At 40.6% G+C, this 17,113-nt stretch overlaps 1 protein-coding gene across 1 annotated transcript in view; it reads left to right on the top strand.

Annotated features, from left to right (window-relative positions):
• The first annotated feature begins 292 nt into the window (after nt 1-292).
• LOC117912662 (protein DDB_G0276689) overlaps nt 293-17,113 on the top strand; it is a 67,327-nt gene continuing 50,506 nt past the window's right edge. Inside the window, exons 1-2 of the mRNA XM_034827349.1 lie at nt 293-437; nt 1,655-2,079. Coding sequence (XP_034683240.1) covers nt 330-437; nt 1,655-2,079 — 533 coding nt within the window. The 5' untranslated portion in view covers nt 293-329. The remainder of the gene's footprint in view (nt 438-1,654; nt 2,080-17,113) is intronic.

Raw genomic sequence — 17,113 nt, 5'->3', positions numbered from 1 at the left:
AAAAAGTATTGTCTTTGCATAGTGTGTTTGAGGGATTCCTAGTATTGTGAGAGTGAGCCTCTACAGTTAATGGTATTTTGATTTAATGTGCTGGTGGAATTTCTGTACAAAAAGGATACTTGACTATTACTGTCTGTAGCTCAAGAAAAATTTCCAACTATGGACTACTTTGACATTAGAGCTTTTGTTCTTTGTTATACATCTTTATCCATTCAATATGTGCTGATATGGTCTGTGAAATTATTTTTGTAGAATGCAAGATGTTGAACTTATGCGGGAGTCCAAACATGCGATATGCTCTGGAATCTGTTGTGCTTGCACTTGGAGCTATGGAAAGGAGTACAATTGATGAAACAGAAAGCTACCACCAAAAAGCTATATACTATTTGAAAGACATGAGGAACCATATGGAGGCCATTAATAATATCCCACGCAAGGTCATCCCTGTGATTTTTGCTTTCTTTGGATGTCTTGTACTTCTGGAATTGTTAAGGCTGTGCTTCTCTTTATTCTTTCTTGTGTTTGAAGTCCAGTTCCCAAAAAAACCAAGGAAAATGACACATTACCTCTGTCAAAAATGGAATCACATGGTTCTTAGAGTTGAAAGATGAAGTTCTTAGAAAAATTTATCTAATAGCTATTTTACTTTTCCTACTTTTTCTTTTAAAGCTGGAAACAACAATTTATCAAGGAAATAGATAAGCACAAGGGGCATGAGCTCTTCTTCAAGACAAACATGACAAAGAAACACCAGTAACTACTAACCAACATTCAGGAGCTGACAAAGCATCTAATTGAAGGAAAAATAAGGGAATTGAGGGATGGAAGAATCTTTAGCCAAAGCATCTGTCTCTGAGGCCTCTAAGAAAGGGAACCAACAAAGCTTCTTAAGAAGTTAAAAGTGTCTAGAGTATGCATATCCAATTTCAAGGTTTTCTTTTCCCCTGAAATCCATGTGAGAACAGTAGCCGAATGCCCTTCTACAAGAAGTGCCTAAGGCCTGCAGAAGTTGTGTCAATCAAACCTTCTAACAATACTGGGATCTTCAACTCAATTCCAAACTGAAGCCAACTGACTAGGTAATCACACTACTGCCCATCTTGATCTCTGAAAACTCCTCCAATGGGAATCTACTGAGTTTTCTGATGAATAACTGTTGAAATATAACCTAATAGGAGAGCCACTTCGCCCTCACCCATAGAGTACTACTAACATTGCTGCATACCTCTCTTGCTTCCAGCAAATTCCTACTAAAGGTGTCCCTAGTAACTCTTTAGTGAATCTCAAAGAGAACCGAGGTAGTTGACAGCATCCTGCAAACCTTCCTAAGGCTTCCACTCATCCTCAAAAATCCTGATGTTCTTCCTTTAATCCGATCATCCTAAGAATGGCAAGCATAGCCCTTCTGCAGCACTTCTCCTTTAGGATTCCTCCCACAACGGCATTTCTTTTACTTTAAATTCTAGAAATTAAGTTCCTATTGAATAAACTGTATAACAATGTTCTATTAAGATTGCCATAAATTTGAATATTTATTTTTGAACCCCCCAGATGTTCTCAAGTTGTGTCTTTAAGTGTTTGAAATTTGTTCTTCTGCTTTTCCTAATATTTATTTTCTACACTAACTTGAAGGTGGATCTATTCAATAATGCAGATATTGATGGTGACCATTATTGTCTCACTTTTGCATATGGATGATATCTCTCTCAATTTGACAAATTGTGCCTCACCTGGGAGCTATTCTGAATTGGACATTAAGTCTGCTTGGGAACGTACTGATCTTTCTACTTATGAAGGGGGTAACAAAATGGTCACATCTTTCATAGAGTTGCTACTTGATGTATTACATAATAATTTACCATCTGCTGCGTTGGAACAAGATCATGCATTGGCTGGTGGTGTCACTACTGGTGGAAGACAGGCCTTAGAATGGAAACTCTCAAGTGCTAGACATTTCATTGATGATTGGGAATGGCGCTTGTCAATTTTGCAAAGTCTTTTACCTTTATCTGAACGCCAGTGGAGATGGAAGGAAGCATTAACTGTGTTGCGTGCAGCTCCATCTGAGCTACTTAACCTGTGAGTTTGATGGCTTCTTTTTTTTTTTTCTGTCTTTTTATCATAAACAAGGACATATTCATAAAAAAAAAATGAGATTACAAGAGAAGGATAAGAAATCCTTCCCTAAATTAAAAAACCTGATAAAAAACAATGGAAAAGAAGTACGCTCCAATAGACATTAAAATGATCCAACACTGCTATTTTAACCTTTTTGATATATATATATTGAAATCTAATCTAGTTGGAATAATGTTAGGAGGAATGCCTTTGAAATCTGTAGATTGTAGTAGTAGAGGTCCAAAAAGATGAATAAAAGTAGACTAGATCCCATATCATCTCTAAAGTCCTCCTCTTGTTCTCAATGATCCTTGCATTTCTTTCCTACCAAATATCCAAATCAGTGTAACACAAGCGATTGGCTAAAGAACTTTGCCTCTAGTAGTGCTTCCCAAATCCTTAAAGGAAATTGTTAATATGTCACTGATACTTGTAGGAGGAAGCAAATCCAATCTGGTTAGTCTAAATAGCTTGTGCCATAACTCTAAAGTCATCAGGGAGTAAAAACAATGCCAAGGACGTTGAAGGTCTCTGAGGAGAGGAAGACCTTCTTGGTTAGGTTCGAAGGTGAGGCCGGGGGAAAATGGTGTTCGCTTTCAGAGCACAGTAGAGGCTCTGTTTTCGCCTTAGGTTTTGAGAAGGAAGAGGTTGGTTGGATGATAGAACATTTGACGAAGGCCATTGAGATGAAGAATTTCATGGGTTTCAACAGAAAATTCAGAGGAAAAACCAGAGTACATTTAATGGAGGTTTGCTTCAACAATCATGGTAGGTTTATAAGGCTCTCAAAGTTCGCTTCTAACAGAAAGTCAACTTTCCTGGTAATACTTGAGGGAGAGAATGGTAGGGGATGAGAAAATCTAAAGATTACGTTGTCTTCAATGTTGGTGGTCCCTCCTCGAGTACTGTTGAAAAGGGAAGACAGTGCAGGGAAAAAGGACTTTTCACAAACATGTGGGTCCTTTGTGCCGATCCTTCGCGAATGTAGTTAGAGAAGAAGGACCGAGGAGAGGAGGCCTTGTTCCAGTCAGGAGATGGGCAAGAGCTGTGGTGTGCGAATGTCATGCTGGTTCTGTTAACTGGGCCGAGGTCGGCCGGGCTTTGGCGAAAAGATTAGGGCATAAAGGTGTGGTGACTATCATCCCTTCTCTGGTGGAAAAGGATTATTTTTTGTGGAAACCATAGAGGAAGCTTTATCACTTCGGGATTTAAGGTTTATCTGGATCAAGGGTGGGCTTACAGTCTTGTTAAGAAGATGGTCGCCAAAGGAAAATTCAGTAATAGAGGGGAAATTCAGAGAAGGTTGGATAGAATTACGGGGTTTGCCATTTCATTTATGGTCTGAGGTACATTTGAAGAAAATTATGGGGTAGTGGGGGACGGTGACAGTGACCGATTGGAGAACAATGAAATTGTTTGATCTTAGCAAGGCAAGGGTGAGAGTTGTATTGAAGGAACGATCAATTCTCCCAGCTTTGATCAAGGTATTAGATAGGGGATGGGAGTTCACAGTTTCAGTTGCAGTGGCTGGAGAGGAAGACGTTAGGCGAGGAAGAGAAATGGGTGAGTCAACTCAACAGAAGCTTGAACCTCACTTGTGGACAGGTGGCAGAAAGAGGGCTGAGGAGGCTAAATCAACGGCTGTAGGTAGGGCTTTTGGTGGGGCAGTTGGCAGAATGAAAGAGGGAAAAGTTTGTCAAAAGGTTGATTTTGCTCCTGTGGGGACACGTGGCAAGAGAAGACCGACAGTGGGGAACAACTTGTCCCAACCATCCCAGTCTTTCAGTTTGAATTCAAATATTCTGAGAACAGGGTATGTCGGGCCAAGGCAAGATGGAGATGTTTGGGATGGAAGGGACAAAGCCCAATCAAATGTTGAGGATGGGCTTCAGGCCTCCAAACAAGGGAAAAGGGCCCAATCTTCTCTTAAGCCCAGTCCACAGGTTGAAACTGACTTGGGCTAGAAGAGGGGAGTTTCTTTTATTGGCCCGCTTTCGTTGTTTGGCCAAGAAATGGGAGGCAAACAACCCATCTCTGCGAAGGGCTCTTTACGCAGAGATGACCCCTTTGCAAAGGGAAAGGGGAAGGTAGGCTATGAGGATTTTGGAGCTCAATTGAGGGGTTCTGTGTTGAAGTGTGGTTCAAAGAAGCTGTGGAATGCCCTGTTCCCTCCAAGTTCTGGTTGCCGACAAGGGGGTCGAAGTCGAAGCGAGCCTTTAACACTTGAGAGACCTTCGTCAGCTAGCGATGATCTTTCGAAGGAAGATTCTTTCGAAGCGAGAACATAGTTGGAACGGAGCTTCAATGCGAGTCCAAGTCATTTGTCAGGGAGTCGAAAAAGGTGTTCCGGGGATTGGGAAGGAACGTCGTCGCCGAGTGGAGACAAGGATCAAAGGTCTATTCTTAAGGCTCCTTTTCTTTCAAAAGGGAAGGAGAAATTGCGCAACTTCTCTAAAGGTGAGATAGAGCAGGTTTTAGGGGTTTGTGGGTTTTCCTCATCATGGCTCATTAGACGCGGTTTTTCCTTCTTATCCAATAACCAGAGAAAAGGGCTCAACTCTATGGGGTCTTGTGGAATGATGGTAGTGGAAAACCTCGAGGTATCTTCTTATCAACATTCTCAGTCATCTCTGTCTCTTCTCCCCCTCCCTCTGGCTTGGCTCTTACACACCTGAGTCCTTCTGTTCCCGTTCTTTCCAATTCAGCCATTCAGTCTCAGTTTCCTACGAAACCTTGAGTTATATATGAAATTTTTTCCAAAAAAGATGACGATGGGTCTTTTTGTCTTGGGACTGTTGGCAATCCTAACTAAGATGTTGCAGTGTCTCAGTTAGTTAGTCTGAACCATTTGTCCGAGAGTTTTAAATCCTTTAAGCCCAATCCCAACTCGACTCTTGGGGCCCCTAACCTGGTTACAGTTAGCCAGGGTGATGCGGAGTCCCCCCGATGAGTGGGTTCCAAATTGAAGGCCTTTCCCCCATCATAATGGCCAAAGTCTGTGAGGTCTTAAGTTCCTGGACATTAAGGTGTATTCAAGGCGGAAGAACATATTTTACACAGATAGTTGAGATCTGTTGGCGTTGGTTTGGAAGTTTAGGGTCAGTGAGTTGTATTTATGAAAATCATCAGTTGGAATACTAGGGGCTTGGGTTCTAGGAAAAAATGAAGGGTGGTTAAGGATTTTTTAAGGCTCAAGAATCCAGATGTAGTAATGTTCCAAGAAACGAAAAGAGAGGTGTGCGACAGAAGGTTTGTAGGTAGTGTCTGGTCGGTTAGGAATAAGGAGTGGGCTGCTCTTCTGGTGTGCAGGGCTTCAGGAGGGATTTTGATCATTTGGGACTCAAAGAAATTGAGCAGTAAGGAGGTGGTAATTGGATATTTTTCTGTTTCAGTCAAGTTTTTGTTGGATGGATGCGGACCTTTGTGGTTGTCCGCAGTTTATGGCCCAAACAGTCCCTTACTTAAGAAGGGTTTTTGGGTGGAGCTGTTAGACATTTTTGGCCTTTCTTTTCCATTATGGTGTGTGGGCGGTGATTTTAATGTTATAAGGAGAAGTTCAGAAAAATTGGTGACTCTAGTTTCACTTCTAGCATGAGGGATTTTGATGGTTTTATAAGAGATTGTGAATTACTTGATCCTCCCTTACGGAATGCCCTTTCACTTGGTCAACATGCAAGAGTCACCAATGTGCAAGAAATTGGATCGGTTTCTTTATTCAAATGAGTGAGAGCTTTTCTTCCCTTAAAGCCTTCAAGAAGTTCGTCCTAGATGGACATCCGATCATTGGCCGATTGTTTTGGATACCAATCCTTTTAAGTGGGGCCCAACACCTTTTAGGTTGAGAATATGTGGTTCTAACATCCAAGTTTCAAAGAGTGCTTTAGTAGTTGGTGGAGAGAATTTGAAGGCAATGGTTGGGAAGGTCATAGGTTCATGAGGAAGTTACAATTTGTTAAGGCAAAATTGAAAGATTGGAATAAGAATACTTTTGGAATGCTAAAGGAAAGGAAAAAAGCATCTTGGATGAAATATCTAACATTGATGCCTTTGAGCAAGAAGGGGTTCTTTCTTCTGATCTTTCTGCTCAAACAGTTTTAAGAAAAGGGGAGCTAGAGGAATTAATATTGAGGAAAAAATTCATTGGAGACAAAAGTTAAGGTGAAATGGGTTAAAGACAGGGATTGCAATTCAAATTTTTTTCATAAAGTGGTTAATGGTAGACGAAACAGGAATTTCATCAAGTTTTGGAGAATGAAAGAGGCTTGGTGTTGGATAATTCCGAGAGCATCATAGAGGAATCTTACTATTTTAAAAAGCTCTACTCGAGTCCTCCTGGAGAGTCTTGGAGAGTCGAAGGCATAGATTGGTCCCCAATCTCAGAAAAGAGTGCGTCTAGGCTGGATTCCCCTTTCTTCGAAGAAGAAATCTTTAATGCCATTTTTCAGTTAGATAGGGGTAAGGCGCCGGGGCCTGATGGTTTTACCATAGCAGTGTTTCAGGATTGTTGGGATGTGATCAAGGAAGACTTAGTGAGGGTGTTTGCAGAGTTTCACAATAGCGGGATTATTAATCAAAGCACCTATGCCTCCTTCATAGTTCTTTTGCCCAAAAAAAGTTGAGACCTATTAGCTTGATCACTTGCCTATATAAAGTAATAGCCAAAGTTCTATCAGGGCGATTAAGAGGAGTACTACATGAAACTATCCACTCTATTCAAGGTGCTTTTGTTCAAGGGAGAAAAATTTTGGATGCAGTTCTTATAGCCAATTAGATAGTGGATAAGAAAAGGCGATCAGAGGAGGAAGGAGTTGTCTTCAAAATTGACTTTGAAAAGGCTTATGACCATGTGAATTGGGATTTTTTGGATCACATGTTGGAGATGAAGGGGTTCAGTCCTAAATGGAGGAATTGGATGAGAGGTTGTCTATCTTCGGTCTCTTATGCTATTCTAGTGAATGGAAATGCTAAAGGGTGAGTCAAGGCATATAGAGGATTAAGGCAAGGTGACCCTTTATCTCCTTTTTGTTCACTATCGTCGCAAATGTGTTGAGTAGAATGATGTTGAGAGCTAAGGAAAGAAGTTTGTTAGAGGGTTTCAGGGTAGGTAGGAATAGAACTAGGGTGTCCCATCTGCAATTTGCAATGACACCATCTTCTTTTCTAACTCTTGCGCGGAAGAACTGCAAACTAGTAAGAGTTTATTGTTAGTGTTTGGGCAAATTTCTGGGCTTAAGGTCAATCGTGACAAGAGTAATCTTTTTGGCATCAACCTTGATCAGAATCATCTCTCTTGGCTAGCCTTGTTGCTTGATTGCAAGGCTTTGATTGGCCCATACTCTACCTGGGTCTTTATTTAGGAGGGAACCCAATTGCTTGTGGATTTTGGGATCCAGTGATTGAGAGAATCTCAAGGAGATTAGATGGGTGGCTAAAGGCTTACTTATCTCTCGGAGGTAGGATAACTCTTATCCACTCTTGCCTTTCCCACATTCCTAGCTACTTTCTCTCTCTATTTAAGATTCCCACTTCAGTGGCTGCAAAAATTGAGAGATTGCAAAGGGATTTTCTTTGGTTAGGGGTTGGGGAAGGTAAAAGAGATCATCTTGTTAGTTGGGATGTAGTGTGTAAGCTGGGGGTAAAAGGGGGTTTGGGGTTTGAGAAGATTTCTTTGAGGAATCTCGCTCTTTTAGGGAAGTGGTTGTGGAGGTATCCTAGGGAGAGTACAGCTCTGTGGCATCAAGTCATTCTAAGCATTTATGGGACACATACAATTGGTTGGGATGCCAACACTTTAGTCAGATGGTCACATCGTTGTCCTTGGAAGGCTATTGTACAAGTCTTTTAGGATTTTTCCAAATATACTCGGTTTGTGGTAGGAGATGGGGAAAGAATTCGCTTTTAGGAAGATTTGTGGTGGGGGAACCAACCTTTGAAATCCCAATATCCAAGACTATTTAGAGTAGTCACGGATAAAAATAGTCCTATTTCTTCAATTCTCGTTCTGCTCGCCCTTTCTCTTGGAACTTTAATTTCCGTCATAATCTTTCCGATTCTGAGATAGAAGATCTAGAATGCCTCATGCGATCTCTTGATTGTATGCATTTATCCACCTCGGCTTCAGATGCGAGATCTTGGTCTTTATCTTCTTCAGGATAGTTTACAGTCAAGTCTTTCTTTATAGCCTTGTCCCAAGTGCCCGATTTATCTCCTTGTTTTCCTACTAAGTTTGTATGGAATTCTCAAGTCAATCCCTTTCAAAGTCAAGTCCTTTGTCTGGTTAGTGGCACACAAGAAGGTAAACACTAATGACTTGCTGCAATTGAGAAGACCCTACAAAGCTCTTAGTCCTAACATTTCTAAGTTGTGTATGAAGTAAGGAGAATCAACAGATCATCTTTCCAAAATTATTCCTTGTCCATGGGTTGTGGCACAAATTATTTCAGCTAGCCAAGATGGATTGGGTTCCTCCGAGAAGCATTTCAGACATGATGTCTATCAATTATAAAGGTTTTGGCACTTCCAAAAGAGGGATAGTTTTGTGGCAAAATGCGTGCATTGCTTTAATTTGGGATGTGTGGTGGGAAAGAATGTTAGGATATTTGAGGACAAAGCTAGGAATTCAAAGAATTTATGGGATTCCATTCACTTCCTAGCTTCTCTTTGGGCTTATTGTTCCGTGGTTTTGAAGGGCATTCCCTTAACATGTTACAAATAGATTGACTAGCAGTGTGTAGTTCCAATGGGATGGTTTAGCCAAGAGAGCTTGTTCGTAGTTTTCATTGTGTAGTTTCTTGTTCTTTTATTGTGTTGTTTAGTTTTATCTTTGGTGGGAGGATTCCTCATCCTTCTTTTGTACTTCTTTTCTTTCAATGTATATATTTGTTGTTTCCTATAAAAAAAAAAAAAAAAAAAAACCTCTAAAGTCATCGAACAATGTAAAAAAATGTGCCAAAACTCCAATCATCAAACAATGTATAAAAGGTGATCTATGGATTCTCTATTGCCCATACACAAAGTGCAATGATCTAGACTAAAGGCTTTGAAAGTTCTTCTCATCTGAAGCAAGTTATTAGTATTAACCCTCTTGTTGGCCAGTAACCAAGCAAATGCCTTGACCTTTGATGGAGCTTTTAATTTTCATATGAATTTTGTTAGAGAGAAGAAAATTGGTGTGGATTGATTAGATAGGGCTAAGAAGAAAGATCTGATTGAAAATAAGTCAAGAGGACGATAATAGCCAAATTCTCACATATGGGGAAGACGATGAAAGATTTATACAATTGAGAATAGACATAAGACATTCAAAATCCTCTATCCCTGAATTGGTGTGGTTACATCAGATTTTTTCTAAATTTGTTAGGCTCTTTTTTTTGCCTATGCCAAAAAAAGCACAAAACAAGTAGTTTTAGTTTATTATATGCATGTATGATCATTCTTTATTTAATCAATGCTATTGTGTCAAACATTAAGGCAAAGGGCGTCAGATTGTGATTGCCCAATGAAGATGAAAATTCTGAGTTGGAATGTGAGGGGAGCAAATGATAGCTCTAAACGAAAGTTATTAGACGTTCATAAGGAACCAGAGGGTGGATGTAATTTGTATTCAGGAGACAAAAATCCAAGCTATGTCGGACAGCATTGCGAGAAGCTTAGGATCCGGAAGATTCCTAGCTTGGAAAGCCGTGAATGCGGAAGGGGCTTCAGGAGGAATTCTGATATGTTGGGATACAAGGACATTGGATATTATAGATTGGGAAGAGGGTTAGTTCACGCTGTCTTGCAGATTTCGGAATGTAGAGAATGGGCTATATGGATTTTTACGGGAGTGTATGGTTGTTTTCCAAAGTGGAAAGGGATGCATTATGGGATGAGCTTGGGGCGATCAGAGGGCTGTGGGAAGACCCCTGGTGTATAGGGGGGGATTTTAATATTACTCTGTTTCCACGGGAAAGGAGTAGTCAGAGGGGAATAAATTCAGCAATGAGGAAATTTGCTGAAATTGTTGATGAGCTGGGCTGGTGGACCTTCCCCTTCAGGGGGGTGAATTCACTTGGAATGGAGGACTGAACAATCAGGCATGGGCAAGATTGGACAGGTTCCTAGTTTCCCCTAGTTAGATAGACCAATTCAATGGGATTAATCAGCGTAGGCTGCCCCGTCTGGTATCCGATCATTTTCCAATTACGGGGGGGGGGGGGGGGGGGATAAGACGGGGCCCAACCCTTTCAGATTTGGAAAATATGTGGCTGAAGGTAGAGGGCTTCAATGATCTAGTTCACAGCTGGTGGCAAGGAATTGAGGTTAGGGGCAGTGTTAGTTACAGATTGGCTACTAAGATGAAGGAAATCAAACAGAAATTGAAAGTCTGGAATAGAGAAGTTTTTGGGCAGCTGGAGAGCAACAAATCCTTAGCCTTGCAGCAGGTGGAATTCTGGGATAGGGAGGAAAGTGAAAGAATTCTGACTATGGAGGAAACAGAGCTTAAGAAAGAGGCAAAGGATAATTATAGAAAATGGGTGATAATGGAGGAAACGCATTGGAGACAGCTCACTAGGGAAATATGGCTGAAGGAGGGGGATAGAAACATGGGTTTCTTTCACCGCATGGCAAGCGCTCACCGTAGATATAACTCTTTGGAGAGAATAAAGATCAATGGAGTGTGGCTGATGGAGGAGAAGGATATCAGGGAAGGAATTGCTAATGAGTTCCAAAGTTTGCTCTCAGAAGATACGGGTGGAAGGCGGACATAGGGAACCTTCATTTTGACCAGATCAGCCCACAAGAGGCTGAGTACGTGGAGAGGCCCTTTACAGAAGATGAAATCCATGCGGCCTTGATGGAGATGAATGGGGATAAAGCCCCCGGTCCGGACGGCTTTACTATGGCATTTTGGCAAAGCTGTTGGGAGTTCATTAAAGAGGAGCTTTTAGAAATGTTCAAAGACTTCTATGATCACAGCTCTTTCCTTAAGAGTCTCAACAATACCTTCTTGGTATTGATTCCCAAGAAATGTGGGGCTGAGGATCTTAGAGATTTCAGACCTATAAGTCTCTTGGGGGGGCTTTACAAGCTGTTGGCTAAAGTGCTAGCTAATAGACTGAAGAAAGTAGTAGGCAAGGTGGTTTCCATTTCTCAGAATGCATTTGTGAGGGGAAGACAAATCCTTGATGCCTCTTTAATTGCAAACGAAGTGATAGACACGTGGCAGAAACAAAAAGGAAGGGGTATTATATGCAAATTGGATATAGAGAAAGCCTACGACAACATCAATTGGAAGTTCTTGTTGAAGGTGTTACAAAAGATGGGCTTTGGGTCTAAGTGGGTGGGGTGGATGTGGAGTTGTATATCCTCAGCTAAATTCTCAGTGTTGGTCAATGGAGTGCTTGCAGGTTTCTTCCCTAGCTCTAAAGGACTTAGACAAGGGGATCCTCTGTCTCCTTATCTTTTCATTATGGGGATGGAAGTGCTAGATGTTCTTATCAGGAGAGCTGTGGAGGGGGGTTTTTATCAGGATGCAACATCAGGGGTGGAAGTGGTCCCCAATGAGCATTTCTCACTTGTTTTTTGCTGATGACACAATTATATTTTGTGAGGCTAGAAAGGATCATCTCACTCACTTAAGTTGGATTTTATTCTGGTTTGAGGCGGCTTCAGGGCTAAGGATTAATTTAGCCAAGAGTGAAATCATTCCAGTTGGAGAGGTGATGGAGATGGAGGAGTTGGCGGTTGAGCTTGGCTGCAGGGTGGGGGCTTTACCCTCTCAGTACTTGGGTCTCCCTTTAGGGGCTCCAAACAGAGCGCCTTATATATGGGATGGGGTGGAGGAGAGAGTAAAGAGGCGACTAGCTCTTTGGAAACGGCAATATATTTCTAAAGGTGGAAGAGTCACCTTAATTAAAAGTACTTTGGCTAGCATGCCAATCTATCAAATGTCCCTGTTCAGAATGCCTAAGATAGTGGTCAGAAGGATTGAGAAACTACAAAGGGATTTTTTGTGGAGAGGGGGACATATGGAGGGAAAAGTTCATCTGGTCAAGTGGGGGGTGGTTTGTACAGACAAGGATAAAGGTGGGCTAGGACTTAGAAAGCTAGCTTTGTTGAACAAAGCTTTGCTTGGCAAGTGGATATGGAGGTATGCTTGTGACAAAGATAACCTGTGGAGACAAGTGATCAAGGTGAAGTATGGGCAGGAGGGTCTTGATTGGAGGCCCAAAAAGGCAAATGGGGCGGTTGGAGTAGGGGTTTGGAAGGAGATTTGGAAAGAATCAGAGTGGTGTTGGGATAACATGACATTCCGAGTAGGGAAAGGCAACATGATCAGATTTTGGACAGATGTGTGGTGTTCAGAAGCTCCATTGTCTCAGTGTTTCCCTCATCTCTTTGGTATGGCTGTGCAAAGGAATTCAACGGTTGAGGAAATGTGGGATCAGAATTTGGGCCAAGGAAATTGGAACTTTCACTTTGTGAGGGACTTCAATGATTAGGAGTTGGAGTTGGTGGGGGACTTTCTCCACATTTTGAGGGGTTTCAAACCCTCCTTGGAGGAAGACTCAGTTCTGTGGAGGAAAGGAAAGAGTGTTCAGTTCAGGGTAAAGGAAGCTTATAGTTTGTTGGCGAAGTCTGATGATATAGGTTTTCCTGCAAGAAGTATTTGGGTGGCAAGGGTGCCAACTAAGGTTGCTTTTTTTGCCTAGGAGGCGGCATGAGGGAAGGTGCTAACTTTGGATAGGCTCCAAAGAAGAGGATTTCAACTGCCAAACCGTTGCTTTTTGTGTGGCCGTGAGGAAGAAAGTGTAAATCATATCCTTATACATTGTACAGTGGTTAGAGCATTATGGGAGATTGTTTTTGGTTTAGTTGATGTGAAATGGGTTTTTCCAGAAACTGTAAAGGAGGCTTTAGCTAGTTGGAGGGGACCGTTTGTGGGAAAGAAAAGGAAAAAGATATGGGATGCCATTCCGTTGTGTATTTTTTGGACGGTGTGGAAGGAGAGGAATAGATTAGCTTTTAGGGGGGGGATATTGAATGTTCAAAAGTTAAAGAATTTTTTTGTTTGTAATTTGTGGAGTTGGGCCAAATTGTATGTAGGAGAGGAGGCGTTCTCCCTTATAGGCTTCTTAGAGTGGATAGCTTCCACTTAGAGGGAGGTGATTCTTTGTCTTTGTTTTTTTGAGGCATAAGTTGCCTTGTATACTTCCTGTATGCTTTGCGGCGTTTTGCCTTTTTAATGCATATCCTTACTTATAAAAAAAAAAAAAAAAAAAAATTAATTTCTGATGTTTGTTTTGTTTTGACCGTGTGGAGGGTTAGAATTTATATCATGATTTTTTTTTCCAATAAGTGTTTATTTATTTATTTATTTTTTTAAGCAGTGCCTCAATGTATCTTGGAAAGCTTTCAACTTTTCCCAATTCCAATGTTGCTTGCTTTTAGTTGTTGACAAAACCGAGGAAAAGAAATAGAAATTTGATGTTTTGATTTTATTTTTTGGTTAGGTTTCTTAAAACAAAAGTGTAACTCATACTCACTTGCATGGTTATTTTTAAAGGGTCCTGTCTAGTTCCTACAATGTTTCAGTGTTTGGCTGGTAACTAATGTTAGATTTTCTGGCAATTGTCATGAGCAAAATTTGTTAAAATTATATTGATATAAATGTTTTGTCATCAAAATGATACCCAACAGTAAAGATGAAGAATTGTGCTTATAGACATTCACATTTTCTTTATTAGAAACTGTAATTTATTGCATTGTAATCAAAAGTACAAGAAGGATGAGCCTCTTTGTTGCATCGTAATCAAAAGTACAATGATATTCAACAGTGAAGTAAACTGAAATTTTATTGCCTTGTCCTCAAAAGTGGATGGTGGGAAAGACAAACTCTTTAGAAAGGGTGTTGAATTATTTTCAGCTTCTTATATCAGAATTGGGGGATTGGAGATCAAGCATAGATGGTTTGTCCTTCAAGTCTTTGAGTAAATAAAACTTAGGTGGGTTGGGGTGTAACCTTGGGGCCTAGATGAATTTTCTTTGGCTTTTTAGTAGCACTATTTAGGACATCATTATGGATGAGAATTTTGGTCTTTTTAAGGATTCTTTTTGGGCTTCCTTTTTTTTTTTTATTTGCTAAGGAGGTGTTTATGAGGAGTTAAATGTTGCATTTCTAGTCTTGGTTCTAAGAGGAGGAGGGTTGAAAGGCTTTAGGAATTTCAATCTCATTACCCTTGACTTTTTTTTGATAGGTAATGATAAAAATATATATTAATAGTGCCTTAGAAATGGCACACCAAAGTATACATGATGATGTACTATGTGTCAAAAGGCTAGCCTAGGAAAGAGAAAACAAAAAACATGCTCACTCTCCTTGGAACTCAATCAATTGATAAAACCTATCATGGATATTGAATGGTCATCTATGTACGTTTTAACCCATTCAAAAAACTATACATGAAAGAAGATTTCATTGCTTGACTTGGCTATTTGGCATCATTAAACGGGTTCCTATTTCTTTCATTCCGTTAGGTCTAAAACAAGTACTAGGGAGCTTGTTGTAGGACAACCCTAGGATGGTTTCCTACAATCAAATAGGTGGGCTAGGGTTTTATTTTTTATTTTTTAGGGTTTACGGAGAGGAACAAGGGATAAAGTTTATGCCAACAGAATAAAATGAAATAAAATAGAGAGAAAGAAGATAAGAAGAAAAAAAGATAGAAACCTGAGAGTTTCACTAAGGTCCTCTAGGATAAGAAATCCAAAGTCTACTAGGATTCTAGTAACTCATTAATGACTCTAATTCTAATTGTCCTATAACCTAATTAGCTAATCTTAATTTGACTCAAACAAATACTAATCCTAATTTAATTTCAACTAATATTAATTCTACATAGAGTTTATTTATGCCTTTCCTTTTCTTCCTTGAATATACTTTAAAAAGCTTTCCCTCATCAATTCCCCCTGGCTTGAAAGAACTTGGTTTCGATGAGTTACATGCTTGATGCAATTCATAGAGATTCAGGTTAAGCTTTTGAAAATTTGTTATTGTAACCCATGTATTTTCAGAGCATGGTTTGCCTTGTCATTTCACAAAAAATTTTTGGTATCAATCTTATTGAGTAGACACAAAGTTGACCTTCAAGAACATACTTGATCCCAAGACATGGGCTAGGATTAAGTGGCAATTGAAGATCTTATTCTTTGCTTACCTCACTTTGATGACCATGGTAGACAAACACATTTTTTTTTTTCTTTTTTGGTGATAAAAAAAACAAACAGATGTATTAATTAAGAATGAACAAAAACATGAGAAGGATAAAAAATCCTCCCCATGATATACAAACCTGATCAATAAGACCTAAAGAAACCTCCACTATACAAGGAGGGCTATGCAAAAGGAACAAAAAGGTCTATACAAGTATAACATCTCCTGAAACTCATATAGGACCTAACCCTGTAGGCCCAACCCTAGGGTGTACATATTGAAAGCCAACTAAGTTGAATTACACTCAAAGGATATGGTTTAAAAATGTTTGTACAGTAAACCTAAAATGAAACATAGAAATGAAGCAAATCTTAGAGGAAGCTCAGAAACATAGAAAATGAGTATTTTTTGTAGAAACGATTGAGGAAGCTCTCTTTTTCCAGGATTTAAGGATTCTTAAGATTGAGGGAGGGAATACAGTCTAGTTGAGAAGGTGGTCGCCAAAGGAAAATTCAGAAGTTGAGGGGAAGTTCAGAGGAGGTTGGATTGAAATACGGGGATTGCCATTTTATCTCTGGTCTGAGGTTCATCTGAAGAAAATAGTGGAGCAGTGGGGGACGGTGACTGAAATTGATTGGCGAACGTTGAAATTGTTTGATCTTAGCAAGGCGAGGGTAAGAATTGCAATGAAGGATAGGTCAGTTCTCCTTGCTTTGATCGAGGTGACAGACGGGGATTGGGTGTTTAGAATTTCTGTCGCAGTGGTTGGAGTTGAAGATGTTAGGAGAGGCAGTGTAATGGGAGTTGACTCGGGAGATTTTTGCATCTCACTCGGGGACAGGTGGTGGAAGGCAGGCGGAGAGAGATAGATCAACGGCTGGAGGAAGTTTTCGTGTTGGGGAAGCTGGCAGAAAGAAGAAGGGAGGAGAAAAGATTATGGCTGAAGCTTTTCTAGTGGGGACACGTGGAAAGAGAGGTCAGGAGGTGGGGAACAGCTGGTTCCTACCTCCCTCATTGCCCAGTTTGAATTCAAAAAAACTGAACATTGGGCTAGTTGGGACAAAGAAGTCGGGCGTGGCTAGGGCCGATGGGGACGAGGCTTTCTCAGATGAGGATGGTCGGGCCTTTGAGAAAAAGGCCCAGTCTCTTCCCAATCCTAGTCCACTAACTGTTGCAAAAGTGGGCTGTAACTTAAAAGGCCCGTCATGGTTGGGCCAAAGAATAGGAGGAAAGAAGCCCCCTGATAAGATGGGTTTGTTACGAAGCGAAGAAGTTTTTGCAGTGGGAAAGGGGAAAGCTGTATCAGTAGATCTTGATGTTTAGACGAGAGGCTCCACGAACGAGGATTCAGTGTGAGTCCTCCCATTTTTTGTCGATCGTCAAGGATTCGAAAACGGTGTTCGGGGGAAGGGACTTTGTCATCAAGAGGCGAAGTGGCTTTGCGCAAACCCTATTTTGAAGAAGACAAAGAAGGATTTTTGGGCTGAGTGGGGTCCGATCTTCGTGGTTCATCAGTCACAATTTTGCCTTCTAATCCATAAATCAGGGGTAAAGGGCTTAGATTTAAGGGGAATTGTGAAATGTTGGTAGCAGAAAACATGGAGGTAAATTCGTCTTCACCTTCTCAGTCACACTTGTCTTCTTTTCCCCGTTTTTGTGGTTTAGCACTTCCATTTCTGAGCCCTTTTGTTCCAGATCTTCCTAGTTCAGTCATTCAGTCTTAGTTTCCTATGGAAAATCGAGTAATCTTTGAAATTTTTTCCAAAAAAGACGATGATGGTACTTTATGTCAAAAATCTG

This window comes from Vitis riparia, chromosome 4, assembly GCF_004353265.1.
Source record: "Vitis riparia cultivar Riparia Gloire de Montpellier isolate 1030 chromosome 4, EGFV_Vit.rip_1.0, whole genome shotgun sequence".
NCBI classification, from domain to species: domain Eukaryota; kingdom Viridiplantae; phylum Streptophyta; class Magnoliopsida; order Vitales; family Vitaceae; genus Vitis; species Vitis riparia.
Note: the sequence above shows the minus strand (reverse complement) of the source record. Positions and strands in the feature narration are given on the sequence as shown.